This window comes from Miniopterus schreibersii, assembly GCF_964146895.1.
Source record: "Miniopterus schreibersii genome assembly, chromosome: 10".
Classification (NCBI taxonomy): Eukaryota; Metazoa; Chordata; class Mammalia; order Chiroptera; family Miniopteridae; genus Miniopterus; species Miniopterus schreibersii.
In genome coordinates, this window is record NC_138110.1 from 9,874,322 (window position 1) to 9,894,003 (window position 19,682).

The following is a 19,682-nucleotide window of genomic DNA, read 5'->3' on the forward strand; positions in this document are numbered from 1 at the left end:
GCAGTTCTGCACTTGACTTTTTTTCAATCCTCACCTGAGGATATTTTTTCCATCGCTTTTCAGAGAGTAGAACCCGGGGGGGGGGGGGGGAGCACGACGGGGACGGGATGGGATGGGACATCGATGTTAGAGAGACACTGATTGGCTGCCTCCCACATGTGCCCCACCAGGGCTAGGGATCAAGTCTGCAACTGAAGTACGTGTCCTTGGCAGGAATTGAACCTGGGACCCTTCATTCCACAAGCTGATGCTCTAACCACTGAGCCAAACCAGCTAGGGTGGCACTTGATTTTTTTAGCCTAATGACCTAACTTGGGGATCTTTCTGTAAGTTCATCCAGACGGTGAATCTGAATCACATTCCACCATGCAGGTGTGTCCTTATTAATGGAATTAGAACCCTCTGTTGGCAACTGTTCGATGCAGCAGTTTTGAGCATCCTTTAATGGTGAGGGCGTGTGCTACTAGATAATAATTTTTTAGCTGTAGGGGGGTGTCTGTGTACTTGAAATTGTATGACATAAACTATAAACTCTTCTCAAGATGTGCCCCCTAACTTTCATCTAATTCTCAAAGGGACCTGTGATTCAAAAAAGAGAACCACCATTCTACAGGGTACAAACTTTTGCAACAAGGAGCTAATTTACCTGGGGACTCCTGTCCCCTATGAGCTTTCATCTCTCTAGCAGCACTTCACGAAGTAGTGAAGAGTTAGGGTATGAATTCAGGTAGACCCTGGTTTCAAAACCTGAACTGCCAACTGTGCAATGGAAAGTTACTCCATCTCTCCAAGCTTGTTTATCTGCAAAATGAGGATAATAGTACCTGCCTCATAGGGGCGTAGTGAATTAAATGAGACAGTGCTCAGTACACAGAATGTCTGGTATAAGTTTGTGCTAAATGACAGCTTTTAGTTCTAGGACATCAATAGAAGAGAACTCGTAAGAATTTCCTCAACATCTAGCTTCTCTACAGGCACAAAGATGCATTCCAAGGACATGTGGCAGTGCCAAGCTGGTGCACTGGGGGCAGACTGCACTATTGAGGGAAGAGACAGGAATAAAATACACAATTAGATTGGTTTCTTCCCCTGCCACCAAAATACTTCTTCCATTCAGTACATTCTTTATATAAAAACTAACCAGCAAAAGGGAGCCTGGGCTGACTCTTAATGTACAAATGACACAGACCTCTTAAAGCTTTAAAGAACTTTTTTACAAATGGAGAAAAGATCAAGCCAGGATGACTCCCCACAAGGAAGGGATCTAACGCCCCCACGAACTTCTTCAGGCCACCACAGCTACTTCCTCCTCTTGTACCTATTAAGAAAACAAGAGGGGGTCAAATATATGGTAATGGAAGGAGACTAGACTTCGGGTGCTGAGCACACAATGCAATATACAGAAAATGCATTATAGCATGATATACCTGAAAGATAATGTCATTAACCAATGTTACCCCAATAACTTTAATTTTTAAAACAGAGTAAAAGACCAACTCCCCCAAAGATCAGAAAGTGGAAGGAGCTCCTTTCCCATTAAAAATTTATTGTACAATCCCAAATAGTCATAACCTTTGGTCCTCCAAAACTGCAAACATTACCTGGATTTAGATTTAAAGTTTCCTCCTCGTCGCTGGTGGGGCAAGCCTAACTGTTTCCTTTCTTCAAAGGAGGGGCTATAGGTGAGAGAAGACAAGATGTTGAAATGGCGGTCTGTTGGAAAGGTGGATGGTCTCACCCCCACCCCACCCAGCTCCCACACAAAGCAGCAGGATCAATGGATGCATTGTTTTTAGGTCCTGAGGTTTCAGCCTGTGTGTATTTCTACCTGTTAATATGGGTTTGTGGAAGTCAGGGCCCAGCTTTAAAACAAAACTGGAAAAGGCCCTGCCCACCATTCTCATGTATGTAATAAAACTACTTGGGAAGCGTAATCTAACCCCACCCCAGCCCAGGCCCAGAGGATTGGGAAGAGGAGGAATGGACAACACATTCCCAAGAGCAAACCAGGATCCCTTGGGGGTTCTATCACTCTCCTGAGGAAAAGCTCCATTTCTGAACCCAAAATGTGCCCATTTTACCTCCAAGGCAAAAGGGCCTCAACACCTCTTTCCTACTCTTCTCACCCTGGGATCCTTAGATAGGCTAGTGGGAGGGCTTTTGTCTAGAAGCCCTTGGAATTATATATCATAAAGCTATAGGTATATGAGAATTGGGAGTGGGGAAGGAGGGAGAGGGTTCATAGCTTTCATCATAATACCAAGAGCTCCATGATGACTTAAAACCCTACCCAGCTCGATACTGTTTCAGGGCCTTCTTGCTTGTGTTGGTGAGTTCTTCATCAAATACGGATTTCTTCACCTGCTTTTGCTTCTTGGCTGTGCAGAGAGACAATGGGTTAGATATGTGTTCTTTGGCCTAAGCTCCTAACCCCTTAAGCTTAAGGTAATGGTTCCAAGTTCAGCGGATGCTCTGGACTGATGATTTACTGACATGAGGTTAGACATCAGATCCCGGCCGAAAAAGGGATACGGTGTCAGAAGTACCAGGTTTAAAGGAACCACTCCAAAGAATGATGGCAGAGTCCAGAGTGAAATGGACCACTTAAACATGAAATGGGCCAAAGACCACCTTCACTTCACTCTACCCTGAGCCACTCCTCCAAGTGGCAACTGGTAAGGACTTAGGCTCCAGAGTCCAAAAGGCCTGGTTTCAAATCCTAGCTATTTCCACTAATCAGTCACTTCACCACTTGGAGCCAATAAAGGTATAGCTGTATACTTTAGTACATACTCATTACTTACAAAAATGTGGGCTCTTGCCCTAGCCAGTTTGGCTCAGTTGTTAGAGCATTGGCCCTCAGACTGAAGGGTCCCAGGTTCGATTCCAGCCAAGGGCACATACCTTGGTTGCAGGCTTTATCCCACGCCCCAGTTGGGGCTCATGCGGGAGGCAACCAATAGATGTGTGTCTCTCACATCGATGTTTCTCTCTCCCCCTTCTACTCTCTCTGAAAAGCAATGGAAAAAATATCCTCGTGTGTGGATTAAAAAAAATGTGGGCTCTTATCACAATCCCTCCAATTTTCTCCCTGACCACAAGCACGGGTTTCAGAGAGAACCTTCCTACCAGCCCCTGTGGGCTCCCCATATGCCTACCAGGGCCTCTTGCGGGCTCCTCCTCAGGCATTGCTCGGGCCCGCTTGGCTCTGCGATTCCTCTTGGCCAGCCGCTCAGCGAACATCTGTGCCTTGAGGATTTCGAACTGGGACCTTTCCTCTGCCTGGAGAGAGGATGACGTGAGTATGGAACAGATGAGGAAGCCCTGACCCATTCCTCTGGACAGGGACCCAACTCCAAAGGGGACGCCACTCACTGTCATCTCCCCCTTTTTCTTGGCATCCTTCATAAACTTCTTCCTTTTCTTCTTTCCTCTTAAGGCCAAGTCAAACTCCTGCAGAGCCTTAGCGACTGGCATGAGAAGAGAGCATGAGATTTCAGATCTCGTGTTTTATATCTTTCTTTAAACTTACATTAAGAAGTGCTCATATTGCCCAGGCAGTGTGGCCCAGCGGTTAAGCACTGACCCTTGAACCCGGAGGCCATGGCTCAATTCCAGGTCAGGGCACACGCCCGGGTTGCGGGCTCGATCACCAGTGGGGGGGTGGGTACAGGAGGCAGCTGATGGATGAGTCTCTCTCATCATTGATGTTTCTATCTCCCTCTCCCTCCCTCTCTGCAATCAATAAAAACATTAAAAGTGCACACATTTTAAATTGGGACGTAAGGGCTTAAAATGAGAAGCAGCAGCAACCACTTCCTTTCCTAGTGACTACCTCACCTCACTAAGTAGCATGCTTGTCCCACTAGTTCTCGATGAATCCCCTTGAGACCTTCGTTCTCCATCTACCTCTCCACGTGAAAGATGAGGATCTCATGCCCCCACATAGTCGTAACTCTATTTTTAACACAGAAATTTAATATACATACACCCAAATTTTTTGTCCTGTCATATATAGGAGGTATTTCTTAAGTTGCTGCTACAACCTTTTTGGAGGGTAATTTTGCAATCCCTAACAAAATAATAAATACATATAACGTCTAACCTACAATTGTAATTTAAGGGCTTTACCCTGCAAATCAAATATATTTGCTTAATTGTGAAGGGGCATCTGTACAAAGTTATTTACTACAGACTTGTTAATAATAGCAAAAGATTAGAAACAACCTCAATGTCCCTCAGCAGGGGACTAATTAAATAAATTATAATCAACCCATCTGATGGACGACCACATAACCATGTTAAAAAAAACAAGGTGACTATCCATGTGCTTATACAAAATTATCTCCAAGCTATAAAATTAATTGAAAAAATAAAGGTATAGAACAATGTGAATTCATTTGTGTTTGTTAAAAACAGAGAAAAAGGAAGGGAATACCTAAAAATATTTTCCTGACTCTTGTGGCAAAATATCTAACATAAAATTTGCCATTTTACCATTCTTAAGTGTACAATTTAGTAGCATTAATTATATTCATAATATTGTACAACCATCACCATTTTCTGTTTCTAAAACTTTTTCATCACCCCAAACAGAAGCTACATTAATAACTCTCTCCCCACCCCCTGGTCATCTCTATTCTACTTTCCGTGTCTATGAATTTGCCCGGCTAGGTACCTCATATAAGTGGAATGATAAATATTCGTCTTTCTGTGTCTGATTAGTTCACTCAACACGTTTTCACAGTTCACCCTTACAACATGCACCAGAACTAAATTACTGATGAAAAATATTCCACTGTACGCACACACATTCTGTGTCTCCATTCAGCTGTGGATGGACATGGGTTGCTTCCACCCTTTGCCCATGCGAATGCTGCTTCAATGAACACTGGCATGTAAGTATCCATTTGAGTCCCCGCTTTCAATTATTTGAGGTATAGACCGCCAAGTGGAATTGCCTGGGCCTATGAATTCTGTGTTTAGCTTTTGGGGAACCTCATGACATACTTTTTTCCTTCTTCCTCTCTTCTTTGGTCTGGAACCAGCTCCTCTCAGGCTCGTGGCTCTGCGCCTCCTTCCCCTTCTCCAGGAGCCGCTTTGCTGTGTTGATCTGGGGGGAGAGCAAAAGGGTACCTGCCATGGAACCTACATTTGATAATATCTAACGTGGCAGGTGCAGGAAGCTACTGTCCGCAAACGCTTGGGGCTCTGACAATCTGCTTGCAAGCACAGGATCTCGGGGGGCCGATGCATCTGCTTCCCGAGTGGAGCTGGGGACCAGAGCCCTCCGTGCAGCCTCACCTGGGCTTCCGACTGCTGCAGCTCTTTCTCCTCCGCCTCCAGCTGCAGAACTGCGTACACATCCCTCTCCATTTTCTCAATTTTGTCCCGAAATTTCAGGATGACATCTTGCGGGAAGAGAAAAAATATTTTAAAATAAGGGTGAAGACTATGTAACTGATGAAAATAATGTTGATGTGCATTTAGTGACTTAGAAAATTGGTTTTTTATGTGTGACTTCTCTGCTTTACAGCCTTCCACCCCGCCCAAAGACTTCCTGTGCTTTTAAAATAAATTCTAAACTCCTAAGCATGGAGCCTGCCGACTCTCTGACCTCCTGTCTCGCCCTTGCTCGCCATGCCCTGGGCCCTCTGGCCTTTCTTCCCTTTTATTCGCACATCAAGCTTGCTCCTGCCTCAGAGGCTTTGCCTTGGTGTTCTCTACCTGACGCCCTCTGTCCTTGGACCACTCATGGCCACCTCATTCTTGTCATCCAGAACCCACTTCAAATGCCACCTGTTCAGAGGCCCTTCCTGAACAGCTTTTCTAAAGTAGGCACCTCTCCTCTTGTAGTTCTCAGTAACACCTTCTACTAACTCATTTACTGTCTTTCTCCAACCAGAGGGTCAGCTGTTCTGTTTCCTGCTGTATTCCCAATTCCTAGAATAGAATAAATAGCACCAGGCATGCAATAGTACTCAATAACTGTTTGCTGGCTAAATGAATTAAGTGAAAATTAAAAAGTGAAATAAAAAGACAGACACATATGAATGGAAAAAAGGTCAGAAAGGATATGTCTAAATTCTAACAGTGGCGAGTTCCTTGACATACAGTTACACTTTGGCTCTTATTTTATTTACTAAGTTCCAACACTGAATAAGTATTATTTTTATAACTTAAAAAAAATGTTTAAAAAACGATGTGCTTTTTAAGACTCCTAGGGAAAAGAACAAAAAGAATGAAAGATATCCAAAAAGAATAAGTGCTGATCTCCTCCCTACCCTTTGCCCCTCAAGGACTAGGGGGCAGGAAATTAGTGGGGATTTTCCCTTAAGAAGAGGCCTCTCTTCCCAAAGGTTAGAAAATACTTATTAATGAGGCACTTGAGGCACACGTCTATCATGAGTATCTTTTACACACAGAGACTAAAGCCCAGAGAAGAGAGGTGAGCCCTGCCCAGGGTCACTCAGCAAGGAAGTGGCAGAGCAGAGATTCAAGTTTGGCTCCTGACTAAAAAGCTCCTGCTCTCACCCATTATCTTCTGCTCCTGCCCTGTCCCACGGGGTCTGACCTAGGACCCTGCTCCACCTACCCAAACTGCCCTGAGCTGCTGCAGTGGTGTCTGCTCACCTTGGGGAAGTATCCGGGCCTTCACAGGGGCCTTGGCGGCCTTCACAATCTCCTTCAGCATCTTCCGCTCTTCTTCTCCCACCAGAGAGACTGAACGCCCAGCCCTGCCAGCACGTGCTGTTCGCCCCACCCGGTGGACATAATGCTTGATGGTATTGGGCATTGTGAAGTTGATTACCTGGAAGGTTAAAGTTGACCACCAGTCATACCTGGGAGTTGGGGAAGAGTGGGGACACAAGGAGGCAAAAAAACTCCACCCAAAGTTCAATGAAGGTGGAGCCTGCTTACCGTTTTGACCCCCTCGATGTCAAGTCCACGGGCTGCCACATCTGTCGCCACAAGGATGTCAATCTGTTCATCCTTAAAGCGCCTGGAAATAGACACAAAGAGATGTTCACTTAGATTCCCTACCAATAATGCTCTGCAGGAGCAGGAGCCACCAGAAAGAAAACAAATCCATTTGGAGTTAAGCAGCAGAGTGCAGACTAGCATAGTGGGGACAGATCCTAAATGTCAGCCCATCTATATTTACATGTCCCCTTAAATAATCCATAAAGTGGGGCAAACACCATTTTGTGTATACCACCTTATGCAATAATAATTCCTATACATATGAAAGTTTGGTGACCACAGAGCTAGAGTATATAGGAAGTAGCATATGCAAATGTCTCAACATTCAAAACAGCTTTTCTTTAGAAAACAACTCTCAGCTGCTTATGATGAACAGAGATAGGTGGGAGAGCTCTAAAGGGTTCCTTCCTCCTTGCCTACCAGGCTGACTCTGTTTTGTGAGAATTAAACGAGGAATCACACAGAAAAGCACAGGGCCTGGCAAAGTAAATGGTCAAGAAACAGCAGCCAGCTTTGATTCCAAATCTCCTCCCAGCAGCCCCAGGCTTGTCCACTGCTCTGTAGCAGCTGTAGAGAAAGACAGATGCTAAATCGTCTCAAGTCAGAACTTCCTGCCGTAGCCCCACTCAGCAGCTCCCACGCACAAGCCTGGGGCATGAGTATCATCATCTGTGAGAGAACGTACCTAAGACATGACCTTCCAGGGAGACTGTGCTACCTGCATCCCCTATTACTCTAACACAGCTTCTGGGTGGTATTTTCCCTCTTTTGAATTAGGAGAGCCCTCTCTGGCCTGCCCAAGAAGGGTGGATAGGAGCCAGCTCCCACCCCAAACTTTACCGGAGGGATTCCAGCCGCTGCGTCTGTGACAGGTTGCCATGGAGCTCGCCGACCTGCAGTCCCATGAGCCCCAGAAGGATGTGCATGCGGTGGGCCTGCTTCTTGGTCTGGGTGAACAGCATCACGTGGTCGGTGAAGGTCCTTGTCAACAGAGCTGGCAGGGAGAGAAGAGTGAGCCAGCAGCCATCTCCGAAACATACTCTCTCCTCGCTCGTGCAGTGGTGCTGTGCCTGGTCCCAGGGAGATAAGGTGAGGTCCCGGCCCTTGTGAAGCTCACATTCCAGGGCCGAGACAAAGAATCAAGTCCTGCCCACGAGAGAGCGAAGGGAGAAGGAGGAGGTGGCTTCAGCGCTGGCTGCTCTCAAGATGAATGACAAGACAGGATCATCTGTGAGAAGATTCTGGGGAAGACTCCAGGCAGAGGAGAGAGCAAACACAAAGGCCTGCAGGACAAGCTTGTGGGTTTGAGAAAGCGAAAGGAGGGGAATGTGGCTGGAGCGCCAAGAGCAAAAGCAACAAACGCAGGCAGGGGCCAAAGGGTCTTACAGAACTTGCTAGGGAGCATGGATTTTAGCCGAAGAGCAATGGAAGACACCAGAGGGCTTTAAATAAGGAAGTAATGGGCAAATGCTCATTTGTAAACAACTGTTTTAAATGATCTGTGGGTGGAAAATGGATTACCAAGGGACAAGGGTGGAAACAGGACAGCCATGTAAGAGGCTACTGCAATGGTCCAGGCAACACACAGCAGTGGCCCGTACTAAGGGCCAGAGGGGCAGTGGGGGGAAGTGGTTGGGAGTTCAGCAGGACATAAGGACTGGATGGTGGGAAGAAGGGGAGGCGATTAAGAGAAAGCAAGGAAAGATATATTGAAAGTGATAGAGTGAAGGAATGGCAGCCCAACACTCTAGGTCAGGGGAGGCTGGATGGAGGAGGCTCCCAGGCTAAACCCAAGTGCTCCAGTGTGGCACCCATGAAGCCAAGGGAGTCAAGCACCCCACCCTGCTCAGTCCCACCCTGGGCTTTCACCTGCCACAATGGCTTCCCTGTCCCCTTCCCGATTCGGCCGAATCCGGATGAACTCCTGCCGCAGGAAGGGGGCCACATCTGTGTTGCTGTTCACAAATATCCGGACAGGGTTTTTCAAGGAGACAGAAGCCAGATCTTTGACCTGCCAGGCACAAAGGCAGGGATGCTCACTAGCCTGCCGGGGGGAGGGGGAGATACCCGCCCCCCAGCCCAGGCCAGGGTCCTCTGCACTGTCTTCTCCATTCACCCCGCCTAGGAGATTCCCCACAGCCCACCTCCTCTGTCATCGTGGCTGAGAAGAGCATAGTCTGGCGATGGTGGGAACACATTCGGATGATCTCCTTCATCTGCTCCTCGAAGTACTCGTCCAGCATCCTGGTGAGCAAGCAAAGGAAGGAATCAACAGAAACAGACTAAGCTCGCTTCTGTTGCAATGAGGAGCAGAATACAGCAAACAGGTGATGTTGGGTTTTTTGTGTGTGTTTTTGGTTAATCCTCACCTGAGGATATTTTTCCATTGATTTTTCAGAGAGAGTAAGAAGGGGGAGAGAGAGACAGAGAGAGAAACATCGATGTGAGAGAGACACATTGATCGGTTGCCTCCTGCACACTCCCTGACGGGGGCTGGTGATCAAACCTGCCACCGAGGTACGTGCCCTTGACCAGAATCGAACCAGAGGCCCTTCAGTCCGCAGGGCTGATGCTCTAACCACTGGTTATGTTTCAGGCTCATTTATTTACTTATTTTATTAGTATTAACAAGATTCACTAAGAATTATCATTTGGCCACATTTGCTTAATCTTTTTTTTTTGACTAAACTATTTACAACTAAGTTGCAGACATCATGACACCTTACGCCTAAATACTTCAGCACACATTCCCTAAGAACAATGACCTTCTATATAATCACAACGTCATTATCATACCCAAGAATTTTAAGTTTGAGTAACATGATCTAAAGTACAGTCCATATTCAAATTTTCCTAGCTGTTCCCAAATATCATTTTGTAGCTGCCTTTTTATTGTTTCAGTCTAGGAACCAAAGTTCCTATGTTGCATTTTATCAGCATGTCTCTTTAGTCTCCCTTAATTTAGAAAAGTGCCCTCAGCCTTTTCCACACTCTGTATTTGTCTATTTCCCAGAGACTGTGCTCAGTAAATCATCACAGGAAGACCGTATAGGGGTGCGGATGTGCACCTCACTCCCTCTCTGTTGAGAGACAAAGATCATCAGTTTGAACACTTGGATAAGGGGGTGTCTGCCTGCTCTCTCCACTGGTAAAGGAACCTTTCTCTCTTTGTAGGTAACAGTAATCTGTGAGATTAACTCCAGGTTTTTTCAACTGACACAGTCCTTTACAGTATTTCTCTCTCCAGGTCAGGCTCCAGTTGAGAATCTGGTATTACATTTAGTTGTCATGTCTCCTTAATCACTTCAATCTAAAACTTCCACAGCCTTTCCACGTCATTTGAGATGCTGACATGTTTGAAGAATATAACTCCCCTCCCCTTTAAAACCTGAATCAGATCAGGTTCCCTTGACTGAGAACGATCTCCTTTACTTCGATGATTCATTTGCTCTGTCAGTCAGTCAATTATTCAACACTCTTTGAGCATCTGCAAGATTCCAGATGCGGCAATGGGATGCCGCAGTGAGCAATGCCAAGCTGGCCCTTTACAAACATGACGTTCTAGAGAGGCAGGATACAACCACCACACCAGCATTCAGGTAATGAGGAGAGGACAGCGAGGCATACCACCTTGGAGAACATAAGGCAGGAACAGAAGGATGCAGGGGGAACAGGACCTGTTATAGAGAGTGGCCAACAAGGGCCCCTTAGATAAGTGACAACTGGAGCAAGAGGTAAAGGAAGTCATTCCAAGATGAGGGAATGGCAAATGCAGAAACCCCAAAGTGGGCAAGTGCTGACAGAATTTATCGATGGATGTTTTAGGGGTGTGAAAACCAGGAGATAAGAATGACGTTAAGAACTTTGGCTAGAATAATGGAAAAGATTGCGCTGTTGTTTACGAGACAGAGAGGGAGGGGCATATGGATAAGAGCTCAGTTAAAGACCTGTTCAGTCTGGAGATGCTGCAATTTGAGTAAACGTGAACAGGCTTTGGGGTTTTTTGTTGCCTCCTTCCCCTGCCCCCACTTTCCTCATTAGTCTAGGTCATTAAGGCTCTATTCTTTTCAGTCATGAAGGAAAGAGACAAGCAGGTAGAACATATGAGGAAGGAAAGGAGGAAGGGAAACAAAGGAGAGAGGGAGGGAGCCCCTCATCACACTGAGAGAGGCTGTCTGTGGAGTCCTCACTATGCTCCCGCACTGAACCCAACTTACTCCTTGAATCCTCAACACCACGAGGCTGGTACTACTATTATCCCCTACTTACAAGCAAGAAAAGGTTTTTCTTTGAGAAGCTAAATGATGTTTTCAAATCTCAGGAAGTAGCAGAGCCAGGATTGACCTGCCTTCCCTTTTAACCATCACATTACAGAAGGAGAAAGAGAGTAGAATAATCTGGGCTAAGGATGGACAAAGGCCCAGACATGAGCAGCTCAACTGGTGAGAGCCATGGAGAGTAATACAGGGTGGTGGGTTCCTATCTGGGGCCATGGCCCTTGGGACCCCAGAGGAGTACCTGTCGGCCTCATCCAGGATGAGCACCTCGATGCTGCTCAGGTGGAAGGAAGGGCAGTTGTGGAGGTGATCAATAAGTCGGCCTGGGGTGGCGATGAGGATGTCAGGCGCTGCCCGAAGAGCTGCTTCCTGAGACTTTACATCCAGGCCGCCTGTGGAAAAAGCCCCACCAGGCAGCCAGTTCAGTACTGACTGAGCCCTGCCACCTGCCAAGTCTCATGCCAGAAGCAGAAGAAACAGCAGAGAATCCAACTGACAAAGGCCCCACATGCGTGGATTTTACAATCTGTTTGGAGAGACAGATTATTCAACGACAGTTGTGTTAAATGCAAAAATCGAAAAAGATGTCGACACAAAGGCACTTCAGATTCAGGCATCTAAGGACTGAGAGGAGCAGCTGCAAAACTGATTCTTCCTACATCACCTTTGACTTCCCACAGCATACGGAGGGTAAAAAGGTAGGACAACACTATCATACAACATCATCAGAAAAATTCTGCCCCAAACGATATTTGATTCATTAACCAGGCAAAGCAGAAATGATATCCTAAGTTTCTTTAGTACCAAAAAAAATCCCCTCCCCTCATAATTTTGAAGTTTCATTCTGCGAGACTGGTTGAGTCTCAATCAAACCCTCTCCCTTTGCCCCCACTATCTACTATAAAAACACACCGTCCACTTTTTAAGCGGATTCAGTTACATAGAGGCTTCCTTGGCACCCATCAACCTCGGATGCTGGGGCAAACCCATCCTCTGCCACGTCACGGTCTCTTAGGAGCTGGCTGCCTTCAGCCAGACACTCACCCACAGCCAGGCAGGTGGTGATGTTGCAGAACTGGGCCAGCTGCTTGGTGACCGAGTGCACCTGGATGCCCAGTTCTCGGGTGGGAACCAGCACGAGCACTCGGGTTACTGGAGCCTGACGGGGTTTGTAGATTAGACGCTCCAAGACGGGCAGCGCGAAAGCAGCAGTTTTACCTGGAGACAAGGGCAGGAAGAAAGCAAGGAGACCTTCAGTCCCTTCAAGGTTTAAGTTTTCACCTTAGCACAGACATATGTCCGACAGTTATGAGTCACAGGTTACAGGGGGTCTGATGACGGTCCTCTTCGTTTAATTCTATCAGAATATCTCCTTGATGACTCTGCCTTCCACAATAGGCCCTCATCATAGAAGAAAAGTTTTATAAAAGGGATGTTCAGTGCAACATTGTATATTAGTGCAGTTAATTATATAGTAAAAAACAGTCATGTAATAAAATACTATGCAATCATTTTTAAAAAGCAGAGAATTTGAAGAAACAGGAAAATATATAGTAAGTTGTTTGTGTTTTCTCTTTTTAAAAGATTTTTTAAATTAATTTTTAGAGAAAGAGAAAGGGAAAGGGAGGGAGAAAGGGAAACATCAATGTTCAGACCATGCCCTCTACCAGGAATCAACCTGGCAACCCTTCAGTGCACCGGCTGATGTCCAACTAACCGGCCAAAGCTACAGTAAGTTTTTTAAAGGGAGCTACTAAATAATATATACTGTTACTGCATTAAAAGTTATATTTGTGGCCCTTAGTGGTTAGAGCATTGGCCAGCACACCGAAGGGTCAAGTGTGGGAGACAACCGATCGATGTCTCTCTCACATTGATGTTTCTCTCTCTCTCTCTTTCTCTCACCCGCTCCCCTTCCTCCCTTACACTCTCTCTAAAATATCAATGGGGAAAAAAATATCCTTCGGTGAGGATTAACAACAATAATAAAAAAATTATATTGGTGTATTTACCAAAGTGGTCTTTTGGTCAGTCAACCTAGAGCCTGCTCTAGGCTGAACATTCTCCTTCTGCATCCCCCCAGCCAAGCCCCTATCCTTTTTACCTGTCCCAGTGGCTGCACAGGCACAGATGTCCTTCCCCAACAGTCCCACAGGTATGCACGCCTTCTGGATCGGGGTGGGCTGCTTAAAGTTCATGGCTGTAATGGCCTGAAGAAAAAAAGAATTACACAGAGGAAAAGGGGGAGTCTCAGCATGAAACAAACAAGGCAGGTTTCCAAACAAGTGGTATCTTAGTCCACCCCAGCATTTAATCCACAAACATTTATTGTGCCTCTTGTATGTGAGGCACTGAGAATATAGCAGTAAACAAAGGAAATAAAAACTCTGCCCTCAGGAATCTTCCAATTTGATAGAAAAAACAGACCAAAAACAAACACATACCATCTGGAGATAAATGCTATGGAGAGAAGTGGCTGGGGAGGGTAGCGGCGGGGCGGCAGTGGGGAGGAAATGAGTGCAATGTACAGTAGGGTTGTCAGGAAAGGCCTCATTGAGCAGTGGTTACTGAGTGTAACCCTGAAAGAGGCAAGGAGCAATGCAAGCAGATTTCTGAAAAAAATTTTCCAGGCAGGGAGAAGAGCAAGTGCAAAGGCCCTGAGGAAGAAGATGCATGACCTATTTGAGGGCCAGTGGGGAGACCAGTATGGCTGGAGCAGAACGAGTGCTAAGAGACATCATTAGAGGGGCCCAGAAGGGCTGGGCCTTGAAGGCCAAGATGGAACTTTCTGTTTAAGAGGGTTTCCTGGCAGCTGTGTGGAAAACAGAGTCTAAGGATGCAAAGAGCCCAGTTACAAGACAACTACAATAATCCCACAGTTGTCAAAAGAAGCCACTACCTTCAGAAGAGGGCGGGAAAGGTTCATGTCCTGGAATGAAAGGTTTTTGTCATACTCAGATGCATCTTCAAAAAATCCTCCAGCTTCCTACACGAGAAAATCAAAAGACAGAATGAGAATTCAACAAAAAGGGCCCAAAAAAACAAACTGACCTTAAAATCCTTTTAGGTTGCAAAAACAAGCTGCACGCTGTTTTCCAAGCCCACGCTCACCTGTCCTTTCTTCTTTTTCCGCTCTTTCACTTTGAGGGTGTCTGCGGAGAAAAGCACAGTGTTAACCAGGGCGTATACTTACTGAGCACTTACAGTCCACTAGACACCGTCCTAAGTGCAGTATGTGGACAGCTCACTGAATCCACACGACTTGAGGGTGGGACTGTCATTAACCTTGTTTCAAAGACGAGGTAACTGTATGGCAGTGCAGACAGGAAGCAAACTCACCAAGTTTCAGAGACCAAGTTCTCAACCTCTATGCTATATTATGATGCTTTAGCTCTCATTTCTGCAAGAAATATTTATGGAGCAGCCACGACATGGCTAGACCCATCTGAGGTGAGATGTGGGGGACCCAGCACCCAAATAAGGTTGAGTTACAGAGGGGCTGGCGGCTGTGTGAGGCTGGAGATGAGGAAAAGAGTAAACTCCGTCTACAAAGTACAACCCTAACAAAATCCCAAGAAAACAGAGGAGCTGGCAGAAAGGAGTTCAACAGGGAGATCTTAAATTTAACTGTGTGAAAAAGCACCGGCTATCCTACCAGTAAAGGCGGACGCTTTCCAGTGTCCTGTTCCCGTTTCTGGCAGCGCCACGGCATCACCTACCTGCTTTGGTGAGGATGGTCTCATCAGCTGATGAGTAATCAGTCTCCGACTCTCCATCTCCCGAGCCTTCCTCATCTTTCCCTCCCGGGCCTTCCTGCTCCTCCGGTTCAGAGCCCTCCTTGGCTTCTTTCTCCTTCTCTGACTTCCCAGACTTGGCTTCTTTATCCTGGGAGGGGGAAAAAGTACAATAAAGCAAGGTGACGACAAACTTCAGGAAATGCAGAACCGAAGAACATTATGCTTCGTGGATTCTTAGCACAGCGGACACACAGAGAAGCCTGAAGAGGAACCGGGGGTGGGGGGAGGGGGCAGCTGAGGCTACAGCTGCAGGCTCACCTTGAAGACAAGTAACCACATTGCTTTCTCACCTCTGTCTTCCTTTTCTTTCGAACTTTCTCAATCTTCTCATCTAGTGTAGTGGCTGCCCTCTGCAGATAAAAACACGGGGATGAAAAGAATATACATATGGGAAAGAGGCAAAGTAAGATTTCTCTGAACGTCTGACCTCAGGTATTAACATACACTGGGATAGATTAATCAATCCATAGATTATTCACAGCCAGAAACACATTAAATAAGTGGTCCATTTGTGAAAAACTTTAAATTACCTGGAACCAATAAAAACATCCACATTTTAGAAGGTGCTTACTCTTCAGAATAATAAAATTAGCAAGAGATGTCACATTGTATCTATATACTACTTTAAAAAGTCCCCCTTGCCAGTTAGACAAAAACCCAACCCCACTTGTAACTATCAGCTTTTAAAAGGATACTTTTACTGTTTTTGTTACATGCATTGTAATTCTGCTTTGTCTGTAAGATATGACAAAGTACAACTCTGTGAAAGTTCTGATTCTCTTCCCTCCCTGTTTGTTAATGTTTATTCTGAAGTAAACATTAGCTCTATATACAAAAAAACCACCAAAAACCTCAAGATGACCTTGAAAAGGCAATGCTGTTTTATTTTAATCAGCACATGATCAGCAGAGTCAGATTAAAGTGCCCTGAGCAGATATTTCTCTTTTAAGTGCATGAAATAGAAAATAACTTCCATACACTGTCTAGTTTGTTAACCAGACTCAAAGAGAAACATGGGCCTGGGCAGTTTTTCTCAGTGGTTAGTGTCGGCCCACGGACTGAAGGGTCCTGGGTTCGATTCTGGCAAAGGCACGTACTTCGGTTGCAGGCTCCGCCCAGTCAGGGTGTGAGCAGGAGGCAACCAATTGATGTGTCTCTGTCACATCTATGTTTCTCTCCCTCTCTCTTTCCCTTCCACTTTCTCTGAAAAGCAATGGAAAAAATATCCTCGCCCTAGCCAGTTTGGCTCAGTGGATAGAGAGTTGGCCTGCAGAATGAAGGGTCCCAAGTTTGATTCCGGCCAAGGTCACATACCTTGGTTGAGGCTCAATCCTGGCCCTGGTTGGGGTGCATTTGGCAGGCAACCAATCAATACGTCTATCTCACATCGGTGTTTCCACTCCCCTCTTGCTCTCTCCCTTCCACTCTCTCTGAGGAGCAATGGAAAAAAATATCCCTGGGTGAGGATTAAAAAAAAAAAAAGAAACACAGGATCTTGACAAATAAATAGGTAACAATGACATCTGTGGGAGCTTTAGCTCTGCTGTATGTGAACCAGGGACCCTAAATGTGAGGTCACATGAGATTATCCGGCAAGTGAGAGAAAATGACAGTATCTGTGGGACAGAGCCTAGCTATCAACCAAGAGCACCTGCTGGATTCTTTGTTACCAAGGTTTCTTTATAATATTCAAAACAAGGAGTGAACACCTAAAAAAAGAGACCATTTTTAACATAGCTATATCCATTTTTTTTAAGTCAAGCAATTTATATGTAATGCTTGGTATTTCTAAACCACTGAACTGGTATTATCAGCTTTCCTCTAAGACCCCCCCCCACACACACATTTTAATGTCTATAAAATCAAGAAGGGTCTCTCTTATTAAATAAACTGAAGTTAGTCTGAGCTCACCATCCCCTCCTCCAGGAAAAGCTGTCATGGACATTTTAAGGAAGGCAATAAAATATTATTGATACTTTTCAATATCATCTGTAGATCAATAAATATGTTTATAGTCTGCAATAAATCCATTTTGCAACATTTCGCACTTGTTTGGTTTTAACCAAGATTATGGGTAATTTATGATCACTTCCTACCCCGTCAAAACTACACCACATATTTCCAAAGGAGTTTCAATATCTGCTGAATGTAAGCAGATGGCAAAGGCAGTGAGCTCAGGATTAGAACTCTTAACACACTGTTCAACCGTAACAGCCCAAGGCCCAGACTGCCTATCACTATCAGTCTTACCTTCTTCTTGAGCTGGCTCATGACATCAGCCATGGCCCAGCTGCCATCATACATTCCCTCCTTCTCAGTGAAAATGAAGTCAGGGTTGAAATCGGTGCTGCGGTTCTTCTGCAAGGCTTTCTGCTTTCTGCCCAGCACAATGGGCCCCTGAGAAGAGAAAGAAGTATGATTATGGGACTGAGATGAGAGAACATTGGAAAAGGAAGAAGAAAATGAGGGTACCCAACAAGAGAGAAATCTGCAAGGCAAAAATAGACAGATGACAAGAAGAAACTGACCAATCTGTAATTGTTACTTGAGATTTTAACACACCTTTCTCAGTAACTGATAGATCAAGCAAACAAAAAATGAGTACATCTGTAGAAAACATGAACAACACAATAATTAAGCTTCATTCCAATGAACATACAGAGAGAGCTGCACCTACCATTAGGGAATGAACATTCTTTCTGAGCACACATGGAATACTTGCAAAAACTGACCATGTAGAAGGCCTTTAAGCAAATCTTCAATAGCTTTCAAAAAAAAAATCAATATTGCCCAGCTGGCATGGCTCAGTGGTTGAGCATTTCGACCTATGACCCAGGACATCTCGGTTTGATTCTGGGTCAGGGTACATGCCCAGGCTTTGGGCTCGATCCCCAGTGGGGGGCGTGCAGGAGGCAGCCGATCAATGGCTCTCCCATCACTGATGTTTCTATCTCTCTGTCTCTCCTTCTCTATGAAATCAATAAAGATACATTTAAAAAAAAACACCCTGTATTATACAGAATCTGTTCTCTGACTGCAATTTAATTAAGTTAGAATCAATAACAAAGAGATAACTTTAAAAACCCATACATTCAGAAACGGAAAGAAGACTGGCTGCTCTACAGCTTCAGGAGGGTAAGTTGAGAAGAGAAAACCCGGAGAACTAACACGTGCTATACTGACATTTTCCCATGAGTTAAACCACCTCATAAGAACTCTGGCCCTAAATTTCATTATTAGTAACGATTACCATTTCTCGAGTGCCTCGTTTAACTATTGATAGTTACACAGCGCTTCCGTCTTGAAGTTTTGCATTATCATTTGCCACATTTGCTTTACCCCTTTTTTATAACAGTTTTCCATTCAAGAATTAAAAAGATCATTCTGGCTAAGTGACTACTCTAGAGGGGGGCAAGAGAAAGAGCTGGAGACCAGGTACACTGGTATTCTAGGTATCCAGGCCCAAGTTGGCAGTGGCCGGGACTAGGATGGAAGCAGTGTGGATGGAGAGAGGGGGAGAAGCTTAAGAGAGATTCCTAAGCAGGCTTGCAGGACACTGGAGGGGAGGGGAGGCGGAAGCTGTCAGGGATGACTCCAAGAGTTCTGGCTTGAGATGGAGCAGGTTGGGAGGGTGAGAGAGAGAGACTAGAGTTCAGCTTTGGAGCAGCTGAATTTGTGGAGGCCATAGGACACCCAAATGGAAGTGTCAGTAGACAGAGGAGGTCACAGAGGGGAAAACACTGGGGTTGGATCTTTGAAGGGCCAGCACCTTCTCCGTGACACTGATCCCTTTTTAATTGCCATACTGCTTCCTGTCTGTGCCTCCACCCCAGCCCCAAAATACCCTTCAGGAGAGTGGTGTCCTTGTCCATCTTGTTCATTGCTAGGTCCCGAATGCTCAACAGTAGGTATAACAAATATAAGTATTGGCCTGGCCCGGCGTGGCTCCGCAGTTGAGCGTAGACCTAGGATCCAGGAGATCGCGGTTCGATTCCCAGTCAGGGCACAGGCCCGGGTTGCGGGCTCGATCCCCAGGCAGGGGCGTGCAGGAGGCAGCCGATCAATGACTCCTCATTGATGTTTCTCTCTCTCTCTCTCTCTCTCTCTCCCACTCTCTGAAGTCAATAAAGATATTAAAAAAGGATAACCACAGCTCCTTGAGCAGAAACCAGGACTCGCTTCACCTCTGGATCTCTATTACACGGCCTGGATGATCGGTTCAGGGAATGGGTACTGAGTTCACCAAGGCCACAGTGCGGAGGTGAGGAAAAGCTAGTGCCGAGCAAACTGAGGAAGATCTGGGGTTCCCGGTGAGACCCTTCTAGAAACACACGCCGGACCTGACTGAGGAATGCTGACGAGCTGGGGACAGGGGCAGAGGAATCTCAGGGAAGGGAAGCTGGTCCAGGAAACTTGCCTGCCGGCCGCTGCGCGCCCACCCCCGAGGGGCTCATACCTCCTCCTCCTCGTCTCCGGAGTCAGACTCGGGCTCCACAGGCACCTCGTCATCTTCGCCTATGGTCCCGATGAAGCCCAGCTCCCCGAGCATGCTGCCGCAGCCGCGCCTCTCGGAAGCCTCACGGCGCACAGGCCGGCTCTGGCTTTTCCGCCGCTGGCTCGCGTC

General features: G+C 46.0%; 1 protein-coding gene across 1 annotated transcript; it reads right to left on the bottom strand.

Annotated features, from left to right (window-relative positions):
* Positions 1–1,192: 1,192 nt before the first annotated feature.
* DDX27 (DEAD-box helicase 27) lies at positions 1,193–19,682 on the bottom strand. The gene is made up of 21 exons (XM_081150251.1): positions 19,515–19,682; positions 17,309–17,455; positions 15,349–15,408; positions 14,981–15,146; positions 14,373–14,413; positions 14,161–14,247; positions 13,366–13,471; positions 12,306–12,479; positions 11,503–11,653; positions 9,129–9,228; positions 8,854–8,995; positions 7,825–7,978; positions 6,922–7,003; positions 6,634–6,811; positions 5,305–5,411; positions 5,011–5,113; positions 3,376–3,470; positions 3,159–3,282; positions 2,291–2,378; positions 1,602–1,676; positions 1,193–1,318 (listed from the first exon to the last, which is right to left on the bottom strand). Exons 1-21 carry the CDS (start codon positions 19,605–19,607, stop codon positions 1,300–1,302), a joined length of 2,292 nt encoding a protein of 763 aa, XP_081006377.1. The 5' UTR covers positions 19,608–19,682; the 3' UTR covers positions 1,193–1,299.